This window comes from Chaetura pelagica, unplaced genomic scaffold (assembly GCF_000747805.2).
Source record: "Chaetura pelagica isolate M959 unplaced genomic scaffold, ChaPel_1.0 scaffold307, whole genome shotgun sequence".
NCBI lineage: Eukaryota > Metazoa > Chordata > Aves > Apodiformes > Apodidae > Chaetura > Chaetura pelagica.
The window spans coordinates 160,408-185,467 of record NW_009953940.1 but is presented as its reverse complement, the minus strand read 5'-3'; the positions used below and the strand labels follow the sequence as shown (position 1 = coordinate 185,467).

The 25,060-nt window shown below is 40.2% G+C and overlaps 1 protein-coding gene across 1 annotated transcript in view; it reads left to right on the top strand.

The window, feature by feature from the left end:
• The window catches only part of KIAA1244 (KIAA1244 ortholog), a 115,515-nt gene that overhangs the window by 76,411 nt on the left and 14,044 nt on the right, over nucleotides 1–25,060 (top strand). Inside the window, exons 12-24 of the mRNA XM_010001754.1 lie at nucleotides 383–1,293; nucleotides 6,122–6,288; nucleotides 7,218–7,383; nucleotides 9,936–10,043; nucleotides 10,283–10,498; nucleotides 10,741–10,851; nucleotides 12,216–12,366; nucleotides 12,933–13,247; nucleotides 14,746–14,879; nucleotides 16,267–16,412; nucleotides 17,923–18,102; nucleotides 18,475–18,619; nucleotides 19,650–19,772. Of these exons, the coding sequence (XP_010000056.1) occupies nucleotides 383–1,293; nucleotides 6,122–6,288; nucleotides 7,218–7,383; nucleotides 9,936–10,043; nucleotides 10,283–10,498; nucleotides 10,741–10,851; nucleotides 12,216–12,366; nucleotides 12,933–13,247; nucleotides 14,746–14,879; nucleotides 16,267–16,412; nucleotides 17,923–18,102; nucleotides 18,475–18,619; nucleotides 19,650–19,772 (2,873 nt within the window). The remainder of the gene's footprint in view (nucleotides 1–382; nucleotides 1,294–6,121; nucleotides 6,289–7,217; nucleotides 7,384–9,935; nucleotides 10,044–10,282; nucleotides 10,499–10,740; nucleotides 10,852–12,215; nucleotides 12,367–12,932; nucleotides 13,248–14,745; nucleotides 14,880–16,266; nucleotides 16,413–17,922; nucleotides 18,103–18,474; nucleotides 18,620–19,649; nucleotides 19,773–25,060) is intronic.

The window sequence follows — 25,060 nt, the reverse complement described above, 5'->3', positions numbered from 1 at the left end:
TGTCAAGTTGAGCTAGAAGGATTCTCTGTTCCCTATATATAAAGATCATGTCTTGTAGATGATTCAGGACACAGAGGGGTTTAAATTTAGCATCAGTTGAGTGCTGAAATTTGGGTTTTTATTCCCAGTGTAAGTGCTTGTCTGTCAGGGAAAACATGCTGTGCATGCTGGTACTAATGCACAGTAACTGCTTCTCTGGTTGGCACTCCCATCGCAGAACGACCATGTCCATGTGGGGGACACACTGTTCTAAATTAGTTGTCTATCTCAGAAGTACTCTTAAAGGATATTTTTACTTATTTTTCTCCCAGTTACAAAGGGATAGTGACATGAGCTCACTATGTGTGCTGCATCACTTATATAATTTCTGTTTTAATTACAGTATCATGGATGGGATGACAGAAGCATGCATCAAAGGTGGTATTGAAGCATGTTATGCTTCAGTGTCCTGTGTCTTCGCCCTGCTTGGAGCATTAGATGAACTGAGCCAAGGGAGGGGTCTCAGTGAGGAACAGATCCAGCTGCTCCTCCAGCGCTTAGAAGAATTGAAGGATGGGACTGAGACAAGCAGAGACTCCATGGAGATCAATGATGCTGACTTTAGGTGGCAGAGGCGCATCCTGTCCTCAGAAAATCCTGCCTGGGAATCAGGAAATGAGAAGAGTCCTGATATTAGCATTAGTGTTACCACAGACACAGGGCAGACCACTTTGGAAGGGGATATAGGACAGACGACTCCAGAGGAGAATCCAGAAAGCCAAAAAAACTCACTGCCCTCTCCAGCTGGACACGAAAGCAAAGAGATTCATTATAGAGAACCAGAATCAGAAACCATTGACCAGCCAGATGTTGTTCAAAGAAGCCACACCATAGTATATCCAGATATAACTAACTTCTTATCAGTTGATTGTAAGACCCGCTCCTATGGATCCAGATACAGTGAAAGTAATTTCAGTGTAGATGACCAGGACCTTTCTAGGACTGAGTTTGATTCGTGTGATCAGTATTCCATGGCAGCAGAGAAGGACTCAGGCAGGTCAGATGTCTCAGACATAGGCTCTGACAATTGCTCCCTCGCTGATGAGGAGCAGACACCACGAGATTGCCCAGGTCACAGGTCCTTACGTACTGCTGCCCTCTCTCTGAAATTGCTGAAAAACCAAGAAGCAGACCAGCACAGTGCACAACTGTTCATCCAGTCACTTGAAGCTCTTCTTCCTCAGCTTATAGCTCTTCCCAGCATAGAGGAGGTGGATGGAGCACTGCAGAGCTTCTCTTCAACCTTCTGCTCAGGTTTGCAAGCAAATATTTACTGTTTAACCAGCATGCAGACTGTGACAGCATTGTATGTGGTTTCTCTTGTAGGATTTCATCTTCAGAGAACACATCCAGAATAAGGAGGTTTGTGCCTTGCTTTGTTAAGGGCAAAACAAATTGAATATGCAGGCACTGATTCAAAGAGGAGTCAATCTTTTAACTCTTAACTGGCTCTGCATTATGTCCTCAGTCAATAAAGAAATCAAGTTTTCTGTAGTGACATACTTCTTCATAGGTTTGTGAAGATCTTTTGAGAAGATGTGCACATGCTGTTATTAAAGAGAAATTGGGGTTGCCTCTTAGTATGAGAAGGATGTGGGGAAGACCATTACCTATTTTGAAAGAGATTTAAGTAGCTTACTACATCACTGCATTACTATTAGTAATGTCAGCTTTGCAAAGAAGGCAATAAAAATTCCACAGCAGTAAGCTCTTGAAAGGATAAGAGGAGCAACTCTCTTCTTCACTCTTCTTTTTCTTAATACCGCTATGTGTCATTCCAGGAAGTGCAAAGCTCACAGCCCACACCCAGTGACTTTTAAGAGAGTAAATACCTGTAGTTCTTTCAGGGTTAGAACCTTTGGGATCTTGATGTGGTCAATGAAACAAAAAACACCATACAAAAGATAGTTTGTCCTGTTTAAAATGTGAATAAATATATATAATGTTTTAAATCTCTATAAATTTATTTATTTTTTTTCTGGAAGGGTTTCTTTATCCTAACAGTGGCCAAAATGGAAATTTTTATTAAAACTGAATTCTCTGCTTCTTTGTCTTAATTCACCACAATTACCTTCCCTGTTACTCCTCTCCTAATCATTGCTTCATTCATATGTGCTGTCTGACATACATTGAACTCACACAGAGTCAGAAGGGATGCTTCCCATCATTGTACAGTGTAATTCAGATGTGGAGCTGGGTGAACAAGCTGAGATTCCTGATATTCTGTTTAAATGGTGCCCAAATAAGCCATAACTCAGAAAGATGGCAGATGACATTCTTAAGAAACATTGGCCATGTTATATCACAGAATGGAGGTATCTTAAAGGGGACATCAGTATTAATTACATTCCTGATTGAGGTGCTCTGTCACAAGGGATTTTTTTTCCTTTAAAAAGTAAGATTATGGCAAAAGACCACAACCAGACTTCTAGTTCAAACTTATGTGCACATGTTCCCTCGTGCATGAGTATACCACTTCTTTTCTCTTTTTCTGTCAAATCCCTTCAGAATGTTTTAAAAGGTTGTAGGAGGTAGACTTAGCAGACTTAAAGGTTTTAAAGCTAAACTTGGCTTTTGTTGTCCTTCAGTATGACTAATACAATGAGAAAGCTGGAAGAACATAACTGAATTTCTGCATTAAGTCCATAATATCTGGATTGTGCATCTTTTTATAAAGATACCTAGTCTTGTACTGAGGCAGTTGAGTTGAGGAAGACGTTTCACTTTCCTAAGAAAGCCACCCCCTTATGGCTTAATATTAAAAATGTGTACCATGTTTCCAGTTTGATTTGGTGAAGTATTCTTAGAGGTATTCTTAGAAGATGCCACTCAGTAAGAAATCATGGAAAAATATAGTAGTAAGTTGTATTAATACAGCTTGGAAGAGATATCCTGGTTTTTTCAGAGAGCTGTGGCAGTTACAGAGTTGTAACCTTATGCTCTCAAAGACTTGTTCAGATCATGTTTCTGTTGGACACCTGGAATGAGACTCAATCCAGCTGAAATCCAGTCACTTAACTTGTACCTCAGATCTTATGCAAAAGTCCATCAGTCCTCCTCAGGTGAGGACTTGAGTTCCTCTGTCGGTGAGAGAGGTGTGAGTTTGAAGACCTGCAGAGAGAGAGATTTACTGAAGTTGAAACACATGTTTGGGGGTAGGAACTCCTCCTGGAGAGCTGAGACACCAGTCTGATCTGCCTCTATGGGCAACATCTAAGTCCTTACTTCACTCTTTCATGAACACCAACAGTTTAAGGCACAAATGAGGTGATGAAGTTAGAGGAACTGGTTTTATTAATTGTATGTACAACAGCTATTAAAGTATCACTCCTGAAGAATACATCAGGAAATCTGAGTATTAATTAAAGTTCAACTTGAGAAAAGAGGCAGGGGCAGTTCTGAGACCAGCCAGTACAGAAGCAGTATTTTTGTGTTTCTGAGAGGCCTTATTTAAAAACTTTGTTTCATTTTTCAATTTTTCTTGCACTTGGGGGAAAAATACATTAGCTGTAACTTAGAAGTCTTTCCTACAGGTCCTTAAATAGCATTGTAATATTACTGTGTTTTCATAGGACTGAAAAGTAATTGAGGTAAGAATTTGAGGCTCTGGCACGGGAGTATAAACATGGAAAAAGTAAAGTAAGTTGAGGAGAGTTATGGTGAAATTAAGATTTAGAAGTCAGTTGGTTAAAAGCCTTTCTAATCTACAGTTTTCATCTTTCCGCAGAAAGTCCCTCCTTGTTTCTAGATAAAGCCAATGTAAAAAAAAATCATTAGTGACACTGGAGTGTGATGCCTATCTTAAAAAATAACAAATTACCTAAAAATTCTCAACATTACCTTGACTTGCACAAAACATTAAGAGCTTTTCAGGACCTCTTTTTATCTGGCCAATTTAAATGAACTGTTGTCCCTGTTAAGTGAGTGTACTAACCTTACTGTTTATTATGGCTTATAGGATTTTATAATTAAAGTTGATGATCAGTGTTCTCTTAATTCAGATGTAACTATTTTGATGAATGGCAGTTTCAGGGCATTAATTCTAAAAATAGTGTGCCATCGTGTCAATGAGTAATCATAGCAAACATTTTTAGCACCTCTTTTCAGTTTTGATTCCATAGCTTTTAGCAGCAAGGTTTTTATGTTATTAAGCATCATTACAAGTTTATGCATCTGCTAATCTGCTTTTGAGCTCCCAGCATCTCTCAAATCCAGTTGTTTATTTTGCTGTATTTAAGAGGAAATTAGGGACCATATTTTTCCCAAAACAATTTTAGGTGCCTAAATACACATCCACCATGTAGTAGCCACTTGTGTGTGCATTTGTGATAGTAGCTGTACGCCTTCATTTTTGATTGTAGTATTGTACAGGAGGTTGCAGATTTTAAAAAATATTCTCATGAAAAATAAAGTGGGCTTTTTTTCTTTCTTTTGCATACCTCTCTGCCTGGAGGTTTTTATTACTCTAGCAGATTCTAGTCCCCGAGGTATGTATTTAAGAGAGATAAGGCATCAAATCAGTATATTCTAGCTGCATCAATATCATGACCCTCCATCCAATAAAGTGTTAAGATGCATCTTTACTTTCAGTGATGAAGGAGTCACTGGAGCTACTCACAGGCTGCTTTCAAACACATGGCTGCAGTTTTGGTACTAGATAAAGACTCTATGTCAACATTCATTACAAGAAATCTGCCCCAACCTCACACCAGCCCATGTGGGGTATGGTTTGTGGCCAGCCCTATCACCCTCTCTTTCCACAAAGGTTGCTCCCTTGAACAGCTATGAATTATTTAGACCCACCCTGGAACAGTTACTCTCTTTCTAAATCCGCCCTCAAACAGTTACTCACCTTATCCACGCCCCCAAAGTGACGACAGTGGAAAGTCCGAGAAGGCAGCAGCACAGAGCTTACAAACCCGCACGAGGCAAGAAAAACATTTGCTTCTTTTCTGTGTGTGGATTTTATTTATTTTTTCTTTTTTGTTGTATTTTGTCTAAGAAGAGGCATGAGCATTATGGTGGGAGGAATATAGTCACAGTAAACCACTGCAGGAGTTAACAAATTACACAGTTTTGCTTCATCATGTAAAAAACCACAGAAGCTGGTTTTTTTTATTTCATTTCAAACTTTCCTTAATCTTCCTTAATAGACATTATATGAATGGTTTTCACAGTTGATGTGAAAACCATGAAATAGTGTGGGTCATCTGGGGGTTGTCTAATATTTTTTGTAGTTCAAACTACAAATAATGGAGGTTCAATTAGGCATTGCTGGTACCTGATCTATGTTTTTCTACCAGTAGGTCAGCTAACTCAGAGGAAAATGTAGGTGCCATCGATCCTACATGGGAAGAAGGGACTGTGCCATTGGGTTGCAGACTGTCTTTTCATACAAATAGTGTTTTCAGGAGTGCTGGGCACATACAGGTGGCTTATGACAGAGCTGCAACTGCTCAGCTATCTAGAAACTTGTATGAACTAAATAGGGCTTGGAGTCTTAACAAGTTCCAGCCAGCTTGGCCCCAGATAATTGTCCACGTACCTTTAGGCCATGGAGACAATGATTGCAGCCTGATCCTGCAAAGTGCTCAGCACTCCAGTCCCCATCCAACAACTCACTTAGCCAGGACAGATTAACTGGGGGGTTAAAAGGACTGTCACCCTTATCAGCACCATTTTGTGCAATGTGTGCTTGGTTAAATATGCAGGCTTTGCTGCTGCCACTTTCCACCTCACCTTCCCAGTTGGCATGGCAGATATATCCCCCCCACAAACACCCAACCTACAGTCTTAGTCACCCCAGTGAATGCTGGTTCTCCTTGTGTATTTCAAATACAGTGTATTGTTTTGCTGGACTGTGACTGGAGTGTTCAGTTTGCCTCACAGCACTGCATTCTAGATGGACTACTTATTTTTCTACTCCTTACTCTAGTACATTTAGCACAGTAATTTCTAGTGATGATTCATTAACTATTCTACCAGTCTGTTACTGCTGAAATGCTAGGGTTGGTTTCTGATATTTTTTTTTTCCAGGCAAAATCTGTGTAAAATATGAGAGCTCACATAGTGTTTTTGTTAGGTATGATGCACTCACCAGGATTTGAGGGAAACCTGAATTTCAGCTTCCAGACTCTGATGAATGCAGACAGTCTCTACATGGTCTCACATTACACTCTACTGCTCAACCTAAAATTGGCCAACTCAGATTACTACAGGAAGAAACCTGCCCAAGCCCCTGTGTTACTGGTGAGTTGGAGAATACTGTTAAAAAAAGAAAAATTGGTTTGCTTCCTTTCACATAAAGCAGTCCACAGGTAAAGCCTTCAGGGTGCTTGCTGCGTGGAGAAATAATAATTGCAAATGAAGCATTCTGCAGGCTGCTTTTGAATCTTGCATGATAAATGTCATGCATCTGAATTCCACAGCTTCTCTGTAATTTGGGAGGGGGAATGAATGCTGCTTACTGATTATCATTAGAGTAGCTGTCATTTTGATGGATACGCTACCTTCAAAACACATCTTCATTAGCATTGTGTGATACAGCATGTATTATTGTTCATGCACGTTATGAAGGAATATACCTTCATCTTGCTACTACTTATAAGCATAATGACAAATTTATTTTTTTAATACTTGATTTGAATTCACGCAGATAAAGACATGAAAAGTTGGAGTAAAAAATAATTAGGTGTTAGTATGATGATTTTTGTGGCACCTAGGATTCCTCAGCTTCTTGGAATCTTTAAAATTGTTTTGAAAGCTGCAGGAGTTATAAAACATTAATCTGTGTTTTGCAACTAAGTTGCCCAACAGAAGTAATTTCAGAGTTTTCATTAAAAAAAAAAAAGGTCATATATGGAACAAAAAAATGAAAACAAACCAAAAACCTGCCAAAATGTACCATTATTGCTGAGTTTTTCATGTAAGAGAAGACCTCAAAAACAGGTGGGTTTTAACATCATCATCAGTTCTGGTATGAACTGCAGTAAGAGAGGGGAAAGCTCCTTGTTCATGTCATTCTCCACCATAGAGAGTTGTGATCCTCAGATAATGCTTACTTTTGCATAAATTGATTTATAGTGCATTCCCATGCTCTCAGGAGTAGATCTAGGGGCTGAGGCTCCTGTTGTAGGGCTTGCTTTTGTCTTATATCTGGCTTTTATTGTTCTCTGCAGAAGGAGTTCATGAAGCAGGTCCAGTCCAGTGGAGTGTTGATGGTATTTTCCCAGGCCTGGGTTGAAGAACTGTATCACCAGGTACTAGAAAGGAACATGCTGGGGGAAGCTGGATACTGGGGAAACCCTGAAGAGCACAGCCTTCCACTTATCACCATGCTGACTGGTCAGTACTATGTTATGGTGGCAAGGCTAACTTCCAAACCATTGCATTACATACAGAACAGCATGTCCATGTGCAACGTGTGGTCTTTCTTGAAATTACCAGTAGAGAAAGATTCAGACTTAATCACAGAGTGGTTAAGGGTGGAAGGGACCTTAAAGATAATCAGGTTCCAGCCTCCCTCCTATGAGTAGGGTCAACTCACATTAGACCAGGCTGCACAAGCCTCATCCAACCTGGCCTTGAACACCTCCAGGGAGGAGGCTTCCACAACCTCGCTGGGCAACCTATTCCAGCCTTACTACCCTCATGGTGAATAGTTTCTTCCTGATGTCTAACTTAAATCTCCCCTCTCTCAGTTTAAAACCATTACTCCTTGTTCCATCACTGCCCTCTTGGTGAAAAGCCCCTCCCTAGCTTTCCTGTAGTCCCTTCAGGTACTGGAAGGCTGCTGTAATGGCCTGAAACTGCACCAGGGGAGGCTTAGGCTGGACATTAGAAAGAATTTCTTTACCAAAAGAGTGGTTGGACAGTGGAACAGGCTGCCCAGGGAGGTGGTGGAGTCTTCATCCCTGGAAGTATTTAAAAGAAATGCAGAAATAGTGCTTAGTGACATGATTTAAGCAGTGAGCAGGTAAGTTAAGTTATGGTAGGGGGTTTTAGGTTATGGTTTGTCTTGGTGATCTTCAAGGTCCCTTCCAACCAGGAAAAAAAAAAGTAAATTGAAAAAAACCCCACCCATGAGGTCTCCCTGGAGACCTCTCTCTCTCCAGACTGAATAGCCCCAACTCCCTCAGCCTGTTGTCATAGCAGAGCTGCTCCAGCCCTTTGATCATCTTCGTGGCCCTTCTCTGGACCCTCTCCAAGAGCTCCATGTCTTTCCTGTGCTGAGCGCACCAGTGCTGTACACAGTACTCTGTGTACAGGTGGCAGGTACTTTTGTGTTTGTTTTGGATCAGATGGAAGGCTTTTGAAGCATTTATTTAAAAACAGACTGGCCCTGGCAAACAAGGAGAGTACATTTGTTAACTGAACCAAAATCTCTCTTAATTCTGTCACCTTCAGTTCTGGCAGGCTTGGTACCTGGTAATGACAAGCAGTAAGGCTGCTGGTTTTTTGGTGTCATAGCAAAGCCATTTCAGTGTGCCTGTGGTGCAACAAAAATTCAAATGGTAGCATCTGATCCTGGAAACCTTCCACAGATTGAGCTCCCCTTGGTTCAGATTTGTGCTACACCAGAGATATGCTGAATGGCACTAGAGAGAAGCTGAAAACCTGGAGCACCTCAAATACATTTTTTAAAAAATCCCTTAGCTTCATTTGAGGCAAAAAATCAAATGGTGTCAGCTGAAAGGCAGCAGGATGTCTATGATGCTGTAGTGATATAAAATGCCGTGTCTGCTTGAATGTGTATACTGTGTGATTGCAAAGAGGTAATTAAAACAGTGTATGCAAGGAGAAACTGGCTTCAGCTGAACCATTAAGTGGTGATCGAAGGACACTGCTCTGAAAGTTTTCTGCTGATAGTAATCATCAGGATCCCAGTGTTGCTTTTAGCTGTTGAGCTGAGAAGCTGAAAGAAACACTTTGGAAAAACAATAGCCATGAAGTACGTGAAGCAGAAACAGACAGGGGCTGCGAGGAAGGAAATCAACCTGGTGCCTCTAACATTGAACTCTCTGTGGGAAACTGGTCTTTGTTGTGTTGGAGAAGGGGTTGTATTTCTTTTGTTGAGGTTGAACCTACACAAGTCTACTAAAAATCACATACAGGACATAGGATCCCAGTGCAGCTTGAGGACTCAGACTGATGTCTGAGAACGTGTAGATACAGAATTTAGCAAGATTTGAAAGGTTATACTAAGAAACATGGAGATTTAAGAGTGTGGGAGGTCTGAACTGCAAGAAACGGCCTCTTCTCCCAAGTAAATAACAATAGGACCCGCGGAAATGGCCTGAAGTTGTGGCAGGGGAAGTTTATAAATTGGATATTAGGAAGAATTTCTATACTGAAAGAGTGGTCAGACACTGGAACAGCCTGCCCAGGGAGGTGATTGAGTCACCATTCCTGGAGGCATTCAAAAGCTATGTAGATGTGGCACTTCAAGACATGTTCTAGTGGCCCAGGTTTTTATGGTGGGGTTTTTTGTTTGTTGTGGGGTTTTTTTTGTTGTTGTTGTTGGGGTTTTTTTTGTTGATGGTTGGACTCCGTGACTCTACAGGTCCTTTCCAACCATGGTGATTCTGTGATTTGGTGAAATACCATTAAATCCTCGCTGAGGGTCCTGTTTACTGTGTAACTTTGGAGGGGAAGGTGGGGTGACTTTTGAGAGTGGGTATTTTCCCTCTTCAACGAAGTATTGGTCATACTGAACAAGGCATAAGATGCCACAGCTCATGTTTGTGCCAGAAGGCAGCCAGAAAAGAGCAACTAAAAAGCATACCTGACAAGTTAGGAGCACAAGTACTTATTTGAACAAAGAGCCAGTAGGAAATATTTTCCTTATAATATCTGTGTGTTGAATAGTAATCTGTTGGTTTTTGATGTTCTGACAGACATCGATGGCTTGGGAAGCAGTGCAATTGGTGGCCAGTTGATGGCATCTTCTTCAGCTCAATCTCCTCTTTCCCAAAACCAGAAGACAGACGATTCTGTTGTTGCAGGTATTACAACTGTATTATAAGCACAAGTGTATTTACCAGCAGTGGGTTGTTGTGTACCATCAGCATGTTCAGATAAATTGTGGTTTAGAACAACAATTTAAGGGTTGAGGGAAGTAAATGAAAATTGATAGTCGAACATGCAGATCATCAATATGACTTGATTTTTTTTACCATTGATGATAAAGCTGTTGTTTAATTTTCCAGTAGTAGTAGTAGTAGTAAAGTATTTCTCATTCCAGGAGTTGCTTTTGCCCGATACCTTTTAATTGGCTGTTGGAAGAACTTGATTGACACTTTGTCCACACCACTGACTGGCCGAATGGCAGGCAGCTCCAAAGGTCTGGCCTTCATCTTGGGAGCAGAAGGAGCCAAGCAGCAGAACCAAAAGGAGAAGGACTCCATCTGTGTGAGTCTGGATGGACTGAGGAGGGCTGCCCGGCTGAGCTGTGCTCTAGGTACTGCTGCATGTGGGATGCCATGGCAGACTCATAAAATAGGGTGGTAACTTTCCTTGAAAGAATTTGGGAGAGAGAAAAGCAGTATTCTGTTCAGTCTTGGTTAGGAACCTGGACTGTAGGACTCCCCGTACAGCATAGGTATATCCAGCCAGCACATCCTTGATAAAATCTCTTGTTGAGATTGCATGGGACTGGGGAGGAGATGCTGATCAGACAGTAATTATGTTGTTGCTTTACAGGAGTTGCTGCTAACTGTGCATCTGCTCTTGCCCAAATGGCTGCTGCCTCCTGTGTCCAAGAAGAGAAAGAGGAAAAAGAAATCCAAGAGCCCAGTGATGCTATAGCTCAAGGTAACTATGTGATTGAAGTACCCACCTTATCTCATATTGCCTGTTGAGGTGCAACTGGAAAGTACTTTGCTACATATAGAGGAAGGACAGAGGGGAGTGCCACTACTGTGCACCACTCACTTGTAGATATGTAGTATGTGTGTGTAGAGACTTCAGTACATGTCCCACTGTCCTAGGTTCTTAAAATTGGGTCACTCTAATTGTTTTTTATATGGTTCGGAAATCAGTGGAACAACAGATAAGCCAACAGCGTTTTTTTAATGGGCACTTTTGAAGCCTTCTGATGCTAGCACAACCAGAGGGCATCAGGGAAGCAGCGTTCTTACTTTTTTTTTTTTTAATGTGTTGACTTACAATAAAAGCTCAGTTTACATCCTTCTCCCTGCCTCATGTATGCATCCTTGGTTTTCTTTCGTCATCATCAGATACTTAAAACTGTTTCTGAATGACATTAAGTTAAGCTAGAATGAAAAAAAATATAATCTAAAAATTTCTGCATCTCTATAGCACTACTTCAAGCACAGTGGAAGTCAGTAATGTCACTTGTTGTCTCCAGTAGCTGTCTAGAGAAGCACATAAAATGTCTCTGGTAACATCAAGCCCATAACAAAGCACATAGAGCTGCTTGGCACTTAGGTTTGGTGCAGGGAAAACAAAACTGAACAGGCCTGAGCGCAAACTAGCTTTTGGCCACTCTGCTAGATAGGACTGAAGTGAGTTGGCCAGGCCACACTGAAGCAAAGATGAGGCAGCAGTGGTGGCTAGAGGCCAACTGACTTAGTCTGCAAAAGCTTTGAAAGCTTCAAAATTTGTTTCCATTGCAAGGCAGCATGAAAACTGAGCTTTTCAGAGATTCTCAGGAAAAAGAATGAGGTCCAAATGCTTGTAGTTCAGCTCAGGATTAGTTTTGCTTTGACCAGAGTATCCATTAACAAAGGCTTTTCAGTGAAATTTTTGTATGGAAATAGATGTGATATCCACAAACCTTTTCTTTTTTCTGTAGCAAAGCAGATTTTGGTAAAAATAAATAATAATTAGCCAGCCAGCTCCAAAGAGAAACTTGTGATATCAATGGCAATCTCCATCTGTTCTCTGGCCAACAAGATGGGATTTTGAGGGTGGAGGGTGTCATTTTAACATTGATTTTTTTTTTTATAACGCATGTAAGAATCAAAATGGATTCTAACTTTAAAACCACTGTATGTTTTTTAGGAAAAAATGGGTGTCCCTGATTTGTTTTTTGTCTAAAATCCACCTTTTTGTATAGTTTTCAGACTGTATACCTTTGCCATCACCCTATATGCAAACCAGTGTTTGTTTAAAAGCTGGAGAATCTAATGTGTTTATTACTTTTCATGCTGCAGTGAAACAGAAAGTGGAGCAGAAACTGGAGCAGATGGGGAAAGTGCAGGGAGTCTGCCTGCACACTGCTCATGTTCTGTGTATGGATGCAGTCCTTAATGTGGGCCTGGAGATGGGAAGCCACAATCAGGACTGTTGGCCCCATGTGTTCAGGTACTCATAAGCTTTCCTAAAAGAAACAGAGTTTATATTATGTTTCCTGAAAGTAATGGACTGAGAAAAAGGACTTGACATGCTCTGGGAGTGTTGTGTATAAACAGCTTCAGAGTGAATTAACCACCAGTATCCATAAAAGAAAAAGCAGTGCTGTTTTCCACCACTATTCCAAGACAAAAATCAGTGCTTAGGAACTTTGAAGTTTACCAGAAGACTATGGCAGAGCCACGAACCTAGAGTGGGCCTTTTAGGCACCACTAAACTATTTGCTATCTCAGCATGCGGGAGACCAAAGGATGTAAGAAGACAGGTTACCTGTGCATAGTCTGAGAGTTGGAGATTGTAGAAACCAGGGCCTGTGAACTGACATCAGGTGTCCAACGTAAGGTGGCTTTTCACAGTGGTGGTGCTGATGCAGCTGAGAGCTGTGCTTGCATTACCCTTCTGATTCAGCCCTGGAGTACAGACCCAAGCGTTTCTTCGGTGAGCCTGGTGATTAGTGGGGAGAGGAGTTGTTGTTTTGAGGGTTTTATTTATCTTTTTCTTCTCTTTTTTGTTCTCAGGGTCTGTGAATACATCAGCACGCTGGAGCACACCCACTTCAGTGATGGTGCTTCCCAGCCCTCCCTTACCATCACCCAGTCACAGCAGGCACCTGGAGCGCTGCACCCAGACTCTGAGCTTGGGGAGTCTCCCCAGGCACTGACACCCGAGCAGGAGACCACCCTCAGCAACAATCCTGTCATTCAGCCAGTTTCTATCCAGGAACTCATCAAGGAGAGCAGTAAGGGCAGAGCTTTTGACTTTCGTGGAGGAAGCCTGCTGTGTGGGACCAGCGCTGCCAAGGCTGTTCTCACGCTCTCCACACAAGCTGACAGGTAAAATCAGCACTGTCAGGAACCAGAATCCCTGTTCCCAAAACAGGACCAGGGTGAGCCTTTCTGTGATGCAATGGAGCCTGATCTTTGTTGCAGCCACTTGCTTCAGTTGAGTTTCACAAGACATCTCTGTGCGATCCAACCAGCAGTTCTTAAAAGACCTGGCTTTATGCATCTTTGTGGCACCTGCCCTTGTACCTTCAGGTACTGGGCTGAGTACATCTGTGCACAGCAGTGAATATGCCAAGTAAATCAAATGCTTCCTGAGAGGTCTGGATTTATTGCTTCAATGTAAATTAATCTGTTCCGTTCTTTTAAGCAGACAAAATAAGTGATTATTTTGTCCTGACGGGTGACAAGACTGGTGCCAGTTAGAAAGCAGCTGCTTCTTTCAGGACTATGACAGCTTTTCAGCCTGCCACAGTGTGTCCAGAGGAGGAAGGGACACCAAGCATGGTCCCAGAATGGCTAGGTTACATGTTCCTACAATAAGGTCTGTGGGCTGATGTGTCACAGACTTTTTTGCTATTTCTGCTATTCTTTTGGCAGCACAGACTAGAATTGAGAATTTTCTGGGTTTGCATATTTCTCATACCCTTTTTTCTCCAACTGACGTATTGCATTATTGGTCTCTGCCCATGGGAGGGCGTTGTTTGTAAATTCAGAGGAAAGAGAAATGCATAGTGAGTTGAGTTTGACTCTGCATGGAAAGTACCTTTTATTCAGGAAGGTCACAATACAACTTGGTTCTGAGCATTAGAGAATAACACTACTGTAATTTTAATGATGCAGGTTTTATTTCTGCACTGTTACTTCAGTGTGGATGTTAGAAAGTTTTTCATGAAAAGAAATGTCAGAAAATTGTATTTATGTCAACTTACGGCTGCACCATGTGAAATTTCACTGTGATCTCTGTGGAACCCACCTCCTATATAAAAGCATAAGTGTACTGATTTAAGGATGTAGACTTAAACTCTTCTATCTTAAGAGCTCCCTGCAGCTGAAAATAACAACTTTTGTTTGTATTCCTAAATAGCAATTCAGATACAGCAACGTGAGGTCTAAGACTTCAATTTATTTTTCATGTAAGGGGTTGTAACTTCAGATGGAGCAAACTGTTATAACTATAAATTCAGTGAAGCTTTGATGATCTGTGTTGCAGGGACTTGGCATATTCTCACTGTTTTTTATTACTGTTTCAGAAGCTGCTTATAGCATTAAGGTACAGTAATGGAGAAGCATTGATTCCATGAAAAAGTGACTTTATAATTTAGTACTGCAGTTGAACCTTAGAAGGGTTATGGTTGGTCCAATGAATAAAGCTTCTGGATCAAAGTATTTCTGTGGTACTGTACAAATGAAGAAGCCCCAAGTAACACCATGTGTCCGTAAAGGCAACACACAGCAGCCATGTACAGATAAGGGTTTTCCTCTTATGTACACACTGAAGTCTGCATCTCATGAATTTTTCAATTAGATTCTGTTCTTTTACTCACAGGCTCTTTGAAGATGCTGCTGACAAGTTAAATTTGATGGCATTGGTAGGCTTCCTCTACCAGCTGAAGAAGGCTTCTCAGGCCCAGCTTTTCCATTCAGTCACAGATACAGTTGATTACTCCTTAGCGATGCCAGGTAAGAGTTCTGTGTTTCATACACAACTGTACTGCTTGTGGGACTTGCTTGTATTCTAGCAGTTTTAATTTTTCCAGTTGAAATGTCAAGGTATAAATAAAACACAGTATTTAGTCTAGTAAGATCTTCCTGTAGGAGTAATTCACAGTCTTTAGAAAAGGTTTGAGTGCTTTTTTTGGACAGGGACCACATCCACACCTGCTAGGAAACAGTTCAGAGGACATTCATTTGTGGACCTAAGACAATGGATTTGGGTTAGACACTTGACAGTGAGATAGCCTCAGAAGTGTGCAGAAAATGGATGATAGGAAATAAAGCACACAACTGAATAATGTTAGATTAAGCCATGGGATTTGCCATTCTTGCTTTTTCCTACCAGAGTGGAGCGTATACCTTACAGTTCAAAGCCTGTAAGTTGTTATTTCCATTACTTTCTGAAATAGAGTAGAAGGTTTGGAAGATAGTTCTCTAACTTCATACCATACCTTTAGAAGTCACGTGGGTTATTGTTCTGTCCTGTGGCAGACATGGATTTTATCTGGTATATGTCTCCAGTTTCATCAGTTTTCCTCTCTCCCTGAAGTACAGTTGTAATTTTCTCAATGTGACACTTCTAAGTTGTTTTTGCTCTTGCTTGTCTCCAGGCCTCAACACTCGTCACTTTATTTTTAATAAGTAGGGATCCTCTTATCATGTACGTAGTAGTCAATCACCAGTAGTTAGTAATAATGAAATTAAAATTAGGATCACGCAATTAATTGCCTTTTTTGAATATAATAAAAGGGGTATACCCCTGATTACGCCTGTTAGAGATGAAGGCACCAGTATATTTTAAATGAGAGAGTCTTTCCGAATGTTGTAAGAGCAACAGAGTAAATCCCTTTCAATGGGAAATGACAAGTATTACTTGGCTAGGGAACAGAAAGTTATTTTCTCACATTCTTTACTTTGTATCCTTTGCTTGACAAGAAGTGCAAAAGGACAAACTAGAACTAAATAATCTGTGGTTTGTATTCTTTCCTGTAGATGTCACCAAAGGTTTTTTGCGACTACTATTTTGGATCTTAATATAAATGATTTAACTCCTTACTTAACTCCTCTGCACCACTTCTCCAAGCCTTTGTCTTTAAAATGTTTGCAAAAAAAATATAATTTATGAGGCACACTTTATTTTGGTTTAAGTTGTTTTAAAACTTGGGCCCATCTCCTTTGCTTTTACCCACATAGGCACAGGCTATGTTTTACATTGATTTCTTCTTCTCTTTTCTTCCACCACCCTCTCTGTCCCCACCAACTTAATACTAACAATTTCTAACGATGTAGACATCTAGAGATGAAGGAGCTGCTGTTGCTTAGCATCCATTTATTTTCTTATACTTCCTTGTAGGTGAAATAAAATCTACCCAGGACAGGAGAAGTGCACTTCACTTGTTCCGACTTGGTGATGCCATGCTCAGAATTGTAAGGAGTAAATCTCGTCCACTGCTTCACCTCGTGCGCTGCTGGAGCCTGGTGGCACCTCACCTGGTAGAGGTAGGAGTGAGGGAGAAAATATGCAAGAGATGGCAAAGCTGAACAAGTGGGGAAGGCTTGATAGCTCTTAAAATGTATCTCAGCCCTGAACATTGTCAAATCTGGTTGCACTTCAGTTGGGAGATTGTATATAGTGTGTGATACTGTCACTGAGGAGGGCACTTTTACTGAAGTGAAATGGGCAAGTCCAAGGATTTTTGCAATACGGTACTTTCTCTGTGTCTGTGGTGAAAAAACTGAAACAACCCAAAGAAGTTACAAGTAACTCCTCCCTCTGTTTTCCCAATCAAGGTTTGCATCCTTACAAGTCTTCCGGTAAAAGAATGCAAGCTTTGTTTTCCCACATAAAGCAAACTCAACTGGAAAAATTGTGATGTTTTTCCCTTTCCTTCTTCTCTGTGAACCCTGGTCAGTGTCATGCCAATAGCAGCCAGAAAATGGATTTCAGTCATAACAGATGACGTTTCCTCAGCCAAACTTTGTCTTATCTAGTGAAATGGTGGTGTCTTGACTTGTCAGAGCTTTTTGGTTTGTATCACTGGTATGAATGAACATGCAACTACATCCTTTCTTTCTGTTGGTGAGGTATGTGGTGTCTTCTGCCCAGGTCTATTGGGAGCATGCTTGCCTGGATTTTAGGATGAGCTGTTCAGCAAATTTTCGTAGCTCTCCATTTCAGTTACTCAAGAAAATGCCTGGACTATCTTAAAATAGAGTTCAGACATTGGGGATTCTCACTGGAATCCCTGTAAGTGAAGTAAAAATAGCAGAAAATAGTTTGTTTTGTGTTTTAACAACCCCTCATCTTGAAAACTAGTGTCTGACTTGCCTTTGGATGGCAGCCTGAGACCAAGTTAAACACTTTTCATGTTTTCAACACTTTTAAGTCTTTTAAGATCCCATGCCAGTTTAAACTCAAGTACCTTCCATGTTTTTAGAATGCAGGGCTGGTCAGTCTTTTTGTTGACTTCAATGCAGATGAGGGCATTATTGGGAAGGAGCAAAATCAGAGAAAGTACAGAAGTTAGCATAACCTGCATAGATGTTAAAAACAGTAACTTTACATCCAGATTCACTGGCCTTTAGTTTTTTTTAATAGCTTTTCAAAAAATCATGAGAACCTTCTCGCTTTAATTTCCATAGTCAGTCAGTAACATTTGATCATGCATGTATACGTATGGTGAATAAATGCAGAAACTACTGTTTTGAAGGGGAAAATGGTCACACAGTAGGAAGAAAAAAGACATTTTACATGCGTTCTTTTCTGTGGATTTATTATTTAATTTCTTTATTTTAGCTGTGTGCTTTTGGAGTTGTCAGCAAACCTTCATGCATCTGTGGGACTCCAGGCTGCTCTGTCTCAGTCATGTTTCAATGGCAGTGGTCTCCCGTTTCCATTGCAGTGGGGTCTCTAGTCACATTACTGGTGAATGTTTACCTCTCTTGAAAGAGTCTCACTGACAGCAGTTTTTTTGCTTGGACAAACCTTACACTCCTCCTTTCCCTGCAGGCTGCCTGTCATAAGGAGAGACACGTATCTCGGAAAGCTGTCTCTTTCATCCATGACATCCTCACTGAAGTGCTGACTGACTGGAGTGAGCCTTCTCATTTTCACTTTAATGAGGCACTTTTTCGGCCCTTTGAGCGTATCATGCAGCTAGAGCTGTGCGATGAGGATGTCCAAGACCAGGCAAGTCAGCCCTGATCAGGGTGTCTGTATCTGTGCTACCATGCTTATAAGAACAGTGATCTCCAAAGAGGACTTGGTCCGCTTAAGAGTGTCTCCCAAAGTCCCCTCAAATGGTGCCCCTTAATCGTCTTCAGAGAATCAGGAGGTCTCTCCCTATCTAAGCCAGCATTGTGGTAGACTGCAGAGACAGTCACTACACCTGGCTTTAAAGCAATTAAATAAAGCTTTTCTATTATCCAAAAAAAAATATTAGTCCAGACTGATATAGAGAAAACTAGGAGTGTGTTTCAAGCCATTCCTTCTGAAGGTCCATCTGTGTATCAATTCTGTTTTTTCGTTTTATTCTTTTAACTTTTCCTACACTCTCTGCAGGTGGTCACTTCTATAGGAGAATTGGTGGAAATGTGTTCTACCCAGATCCAGTCAGGATGGAGACCCCTGTTCAGTGCCCTGGAAACAGTGCACAGCAGCAGCAAGTCAGAGGTTAAGGAGTACCTTGTAGGAGAATACTCTGTGGGTAAGGACTTAACTGCACAAACTATTTCATCTGCGCTTCTGTTTCCATGTGTCATTCCTTGGGGACACAATAACTGACTCAGTATATTTAGGTGCCCTACCTGAACAGTGGCACTTAAAAGTAGCCCTGCAATGGTCCAGGACAACTAGCAGATGAAAAATTAATGTTTCAAAACTACTTGAATGTTTTAGAGCAAAGCAGTAGTGCAGGAGTACTGAGCTTGGGTGGGCTTTTGTCACTGTTCTGCTAGAGATAGGAAAACATAGTGTGTACAGCCACAACATCCCACCACTGTCTATCTCACTATGTGAAACTTATTGCTCTTATACATCAGGGTAGTTAGTGTAATAATCTAGACAAGTGCTTGTCTAGACACTTAATCACAGGCTTTCAAATTACATAAAATTACAAACCACATTTTCTGTAAGAGTGATTCTGCATCACTTCCACAGATGTTTGCTTGTATGGAGACTGGGAAATCTGGGAAAACTATTTTAATATGTTCTATTGCCCATTAGAAGGTATTTTTAAATGTTACAAGTCACATGTAAGGGATGTGATTTTTCTCCTAAACTTTGTCTTTCAGATCTGTTATGATCAATGGCAAAATACAAATGTATATACCTTTTAAAAACTGATAATCTATTTAGGAAAAGCAAGACTATTTTGTTCATGTGTAGACTGAATAAAATTCGAAATCACTGCTGTCATCTTGGCATCTTGAGAATTAAACCAGAAACCTCCACCAAAGTGTTAGCTAGTGAAATGAGTTCAAGATTTCAAACCTGCGCTTACCATTTGAGCAGGCATAAGCTGATACACAGATAAGGCAAAGGAGGGAGTCTGTATTGCTTCCCATGAAGTTACATGAGTTGCCTCAGAAGCAAGAGAAGATTTTACTTCTGAGATCATTTCTGTCTCTGCCCAGAATAAAAGAGATTCTTCAGATTTAATTAAATTGTTGAAAAACTGTTGGGAAAATCACCTTCATGGGAGATGGGGAAGAATTTTCATCTTGTTATTTCCACAGGGAAATGCCAGGCTCCGGTGTTTGATGTCTTCGAAGCGTTTCTAAACACAGACAGCATCCAGGTTTTTGCCAATGCAGCCACCAGTTACATTATGTGCCTTATGAAGTTTGTCAAAGGACTGGGTAAAGAATTTTATTTTTCTTTTATCATGATATGTCAAACTTGATCCTGCAGAAGAGGAGAATTCAGTTCTGTGATACATAGTATGATAGAGAAGAGAGAGGCAGTGAACAAATTTAGTCCAAAATCCTTTAATAAAAATAAAGACCAAGGCATTATTTCAGAAACATTTTTAATGCTATCAATTCTTCAAGTTGTTATAGCAGCAAAGATGCATCTCACTGTTAAATGTCTGCTTCATTTCATCTTCATTTGCATCAGGACTTGCTTATAATAATTTATTAAACCCCAAAACCCCATCAAACCCAAAAACCATTGCAGAAATGGCCTGGCATTCTGCAGTGACAGCATGGGTTGTCTGCAACAGAACAGGGCATGTTTTATGTTCAGTGCTCAAAACCACATGGCTCTTTTCTATCCTTGCCCACCTCAGCAGCAGTAGTTTGTCATATGCAGTGCTGAAAACCTGCTGAAACTTCGGTGAGATCATGAGCATTGCAACTTACAACAAACTGCCCCCATGATTAGCTTTTTGTGTGTTACTAAGGGCAGTGGAGATCCAGCACATTGAGTCAAGGTGACCCTGCAGAGTAATTGGCACTTCACCAAACTTCAGGACAGATGCAAATGGTGTTGGGTCATTCTGCCCCCATGTCTGTGTTCCCTGGCTCACCTTGATGTGATATGACATTTTCCATTGAACTGTGTCAATGATTATTTTTTTTTCTTATTTAAATTAAAAAACTTCTAATAAGTGGTAAAATGGGGCTTTTTTTAAGAATGTATATTATTTCACAGAGGTATCTAATCTAGGTATGTACAGGACTCTTTAATTTAAATGAACACCTAACTGCAGCAGTTCTAGTCTTTAATGATATTCTCATCTTTTTAAGCTATTTCACCATTGATTTCAACAGGGGCAGAGTTCAGCTTGTGATGATAGGTGAGAGTTGTAATTATTACTACAAAAGAGAAACAAACATCTGTGCCCAGTACCAGTAGAGGGAACTCATGTTCCTTCTGGAGAACTTAAAAGCCTGTCCTATATTTTTTTAGGTTCCTTCATTTCATGACATAAGTGTGTCCCCTTTATATTTACATGTCAAAAACCAAGATCTTTTGCATTAAAGATAGTAGGACTATGGGATTCTTCAGTACTGGACAGTAGCAAATGTACTACTATTTATGTGCATTTTAACATAAAACTAAAGGATTCAGACTTCACTGGCTTACTTGGCTGATCTCAATAGTAGACAAAATTTTAAAATACATTATGGAGGGAATATTTAAGGACATAGAAAAAGCAAATAAATGTAGTAGAATAGAGTAGAATTTAATAAAAGGATTTAATATGTATCTTGTGGGTTTTATGAGAGGAATAGCTTTTAAGGCAATAAAATGTTAATGTATATAGTAATTTAGTAAAACTTCAGAGTTGGCACTGAATAGGGAGTATTTGGCTAAACTGGGAAAATAGTTGTGAGCCAGGTATTCTAGGGTGGATAGAACACTGTCTGAGAGAAGAAGAAAACAGACTGGGCAGATGGAAAATACTGCAGGGAATGGAGTTATCCAGGTAGAAGCTATGCAACAGGAGGTCTTGGAACTGCTCTGCTTGTTTAATACACTTAGTGAAGCTGACCTAAAAGTTGGAGTCTGCTGAATGCCACAGAGTTAGTAAGACCTGTGATACTGAGGCACTAGAGCCTGAGGGCATCATGCGGTTGAAACTGTGAGACCCTGACACCTGAATCAGACAGGAGAAGGAAATATTGTAGCACAAAATATAAAGTGGTGTTTTTAAGCAGTAAAGAAACTAAAAGGAAAAACTGGTAGAAGCATTTTCCAGGGAATTGGGTTGCACATGAATAGAAAAAAATTAGTGTATTAATTGAGAAAAGGATGAATATCATAGAATGGCTCATGGTGGAAGGGACCTTAAAGATCATCTAGATCCTCTGAGCAAGTAATAATTCATACACCCATGGAAAAAAAGTGGAGTGGAGTCAATATAACAGATGACAAGATATGACTCTTAAGAACTCCCAAAGGCTCTACTGAAGAGTTATTAAATAGGCATTAACTTTTCCTACACTCTCTGCAGGTGGTCACTTCTATAGGAGAATTGGTGGAAATGTGTTCTACCCAGATCCAGTCAGGATGGAGACCCCTGTTCAGTGCCCTGGAAACAGTGCACAGCAGCAGCAAGTCAGAGGTTAAGGAGTACCTTGTAGGAGAATACTCTGTGGGTAAGGACTTACTGCACAAACTATTTCATCTGCGCTTCTGTTTCCATGTGTCATTCCTTGGGGACACAATAACTGACTCAGTATATTTAGGTGCCCTACCTGAACAGTGGCACTTAAAAGTAGCCCTGCAATGGTCCAGGACAACTAGCAGATGAAAAATTAATGTTTCAAAACTACTTGAATGTTTTAGAGCAAAGCAGTAGTGCAGGAGTACTGAGCTTGGGTGGGCTTTTGTCACTGTTCTGCTAGAGATAGGAAAACATAGTGTGTACAGCCACAACATCCCACCACTGTCTATCTCACTATGTGAAACTTATTGCTCTTATACATCAGGGTAGTTAGTGTAATAATCTAGACAAGTGCTTGTCTAGACACTTAATCACAGGCTTTCAAATTACATAAAATTACAAACCACATTTTCTGTAAGAGTGATTCTGCATCACTTCCACAGATGTTTGCTTGTATGGAGACTGGGAAATCTGGGAAAACTATTTTAATATGTTCTATTGCCCATTAGAAGGTATTTTTAAATGTTACAAGTCACATGTAAGGGATGTGATTTTTCTCCTAAACTTTGTCTTTCAGATCTGTTATGATCAATGGCAAAATACAAATGTATATACCTTTTAAAAACTGATAATCTATTTAGGAAAAGCAAGACTATTTTGTTCATGTGTAGACTGAATAAAATTCGAAATCACTGCTGTCATCTTGGCATCTTGAGAATTAAACCAGAAACCTCCACCAAAGTGTTAGCTAGTGAAATGAGTTCAAGATTTCAAACCTGCGCTTACCATTTGAGCAGGCATAAGCTGATACACAGATAAGGCAAAGGAGGGAGTCTGTATTGCTTCCCATGAAGTTACATGAGTTGCCTCAGAAGCAAGAGAAGATTTTACTTCTGAGATCATTTCTGTCTCTGCCCAGAATAAAAGAGATTCTTCAGATTTAATTAAATTGTTGAAAAACTGTTGGGAAAATCACCTTCATGGGAGATGGGGAAGAATTTTCATCTTGTTATTTCCACAGGGAAATGCCAGGCTCCGGTGTTTGATGTCTTCGAAGCGTTTCTAAACACAGACAGCATCCAGGTTTTTGCCAATGCAGCCACCAGTTACATTATGTGCCTTATGAAGTTTGTCAAAGGACTGGGTAAAGAATTTTATTTTTCTTTTATCATGATATGTCAAACTTGATCCTGCAGAAGAGGAGAATTCAGTTCTGTGATACATAGTATGATAGAGAAGAGAGAGGCAGTGAACAAATTTAGTCCAAAATCCTTTAATAAAAATAAAGACCAAGGCATTATTTCAGAAACATTTTTAATGCTATCAATTCTTCAAGTTGTTATAGCAGCAAAGATGCATCTCACTGTTAAATGTCTGCTTCATTTCATCTTCATTTGCATCAGGACTTGCTTATAATAATTTATTAAACCCCAAAACCCCATCAAACCCAAAAACCATTGCAGAAATGGCCTGGCATTCTGCAGTGACAGCATGGGTTGTCTGCAACAGAACAGGGCATGTTTTATGTTCAGTGCTCAAAACCACATGGCTCTTTTCTATCCTTGCCCACCTCAGCAGCAGTAGTTTGTCATATGCAGTGCTGAAAACCTGCTGAAACTTCGGTGAGATCATGAGCATTGCAACTTACAACAAACTGCCCCCATGATTAGCTTTTTGTGTGTTACTAAGGGCAGTGGAGATCCAGCACATTGAGTCAAGGTGACCCTGCAGAGTAATTGGCACTTCACCAAACTTCAGGACAGATGCAAATGGTGTTGGGTCATTCTGCCCCCATGTCTGTGTTCCCTGGCTCACCTTGATGTGATATGACATTTTCCATTGAACTGTGTCAATGATTATTTTTTTTTCTTATTTAAATTAAAAAACTTCTAATAAGTGGTAAAATGGGGCTTTTTTTAAGAATGTATATTATTTCACAGAGGTATCTAATCTAGGTATGTACAGGACTCTTTAATTTAAATGAACACCTAACTGCAGCAGTTCTAGTCTTTAATGATATTCTCATCTTTTTAAGCTATTTCACCATTGATTTCAACAGGGGCAGAGTTCAGCTTGTGATGATAGGTGAGAGTTGTAATTATTACTACAAAAGAGAAACAAACATCTGTGCCCAGTACCAGTAGAGGGAACTCATGTTCCTTCTGGAGAACTTAAAAGCCTGTCCTATATTTTTTTAGGTTCCTTCATTTCATGACATAAGTGTGTCCCCTTTATATTTACATGTCAAAAACCAAGATCTTTTGCATTAAAGATAGTAGGACTATGGGATTCTTCAGTACTGGACAGTAGCAAATGTACTACTATTTATGTGCATTTTAACATAAAACTAAAGGATTCAGACTTCACTGGCTTACTTGGCTGATCTCAATAGTAGACAAAATTTTAAAATACATTATGGAGGGAATATTTAAGGACATAGAAAAAGCAAATAAATGTAGTAGAATAGAGTAGAATTTAATAAAAGGATTTAATATGTATCTTGTGGGTTTTATGAGAGGAATAGCTTTTAAGGCAATAAAATGTTAATGTATATAGTAATTTAGTAAAACTTCAGAGTTGGCACTGAATAGGGAGTATTTGGCTAAACTGGGAAAATGGTTGTGAGCCAGGTATTCTAGGGTGGATAGAACACTGTCTGAGAGAAGAAGAAAACAGACTGGGCAGATGGAAAATACTGCAGGGAATGGAGTTATCCAGGTAGAAGCTATGCAACAGGAGGTCTTGGAACTGCTCTGCTTGTTTAATACACTTAGTGAAGCTGACCTAAAAGTTGGAGTCTGCTGAATGCCACAGAGTTAGTAAGACCTGTGATACTGAGGCACTAGAGCCTGAGGGCATCATGCGGTTGAAACTGTGAGACCCTGACACCTGAATCAGACAGGAGAAGGAAATATTGTAGCACAAAATATAAAGTGGTGTTTTTAAGCAGTAAAGAAACTAAAAGGAAAAACTGGTAGAAGCATTTTCCAGGGAATTGGGTTGCACATGAATAGAAAAAAATTAGTGTATTAA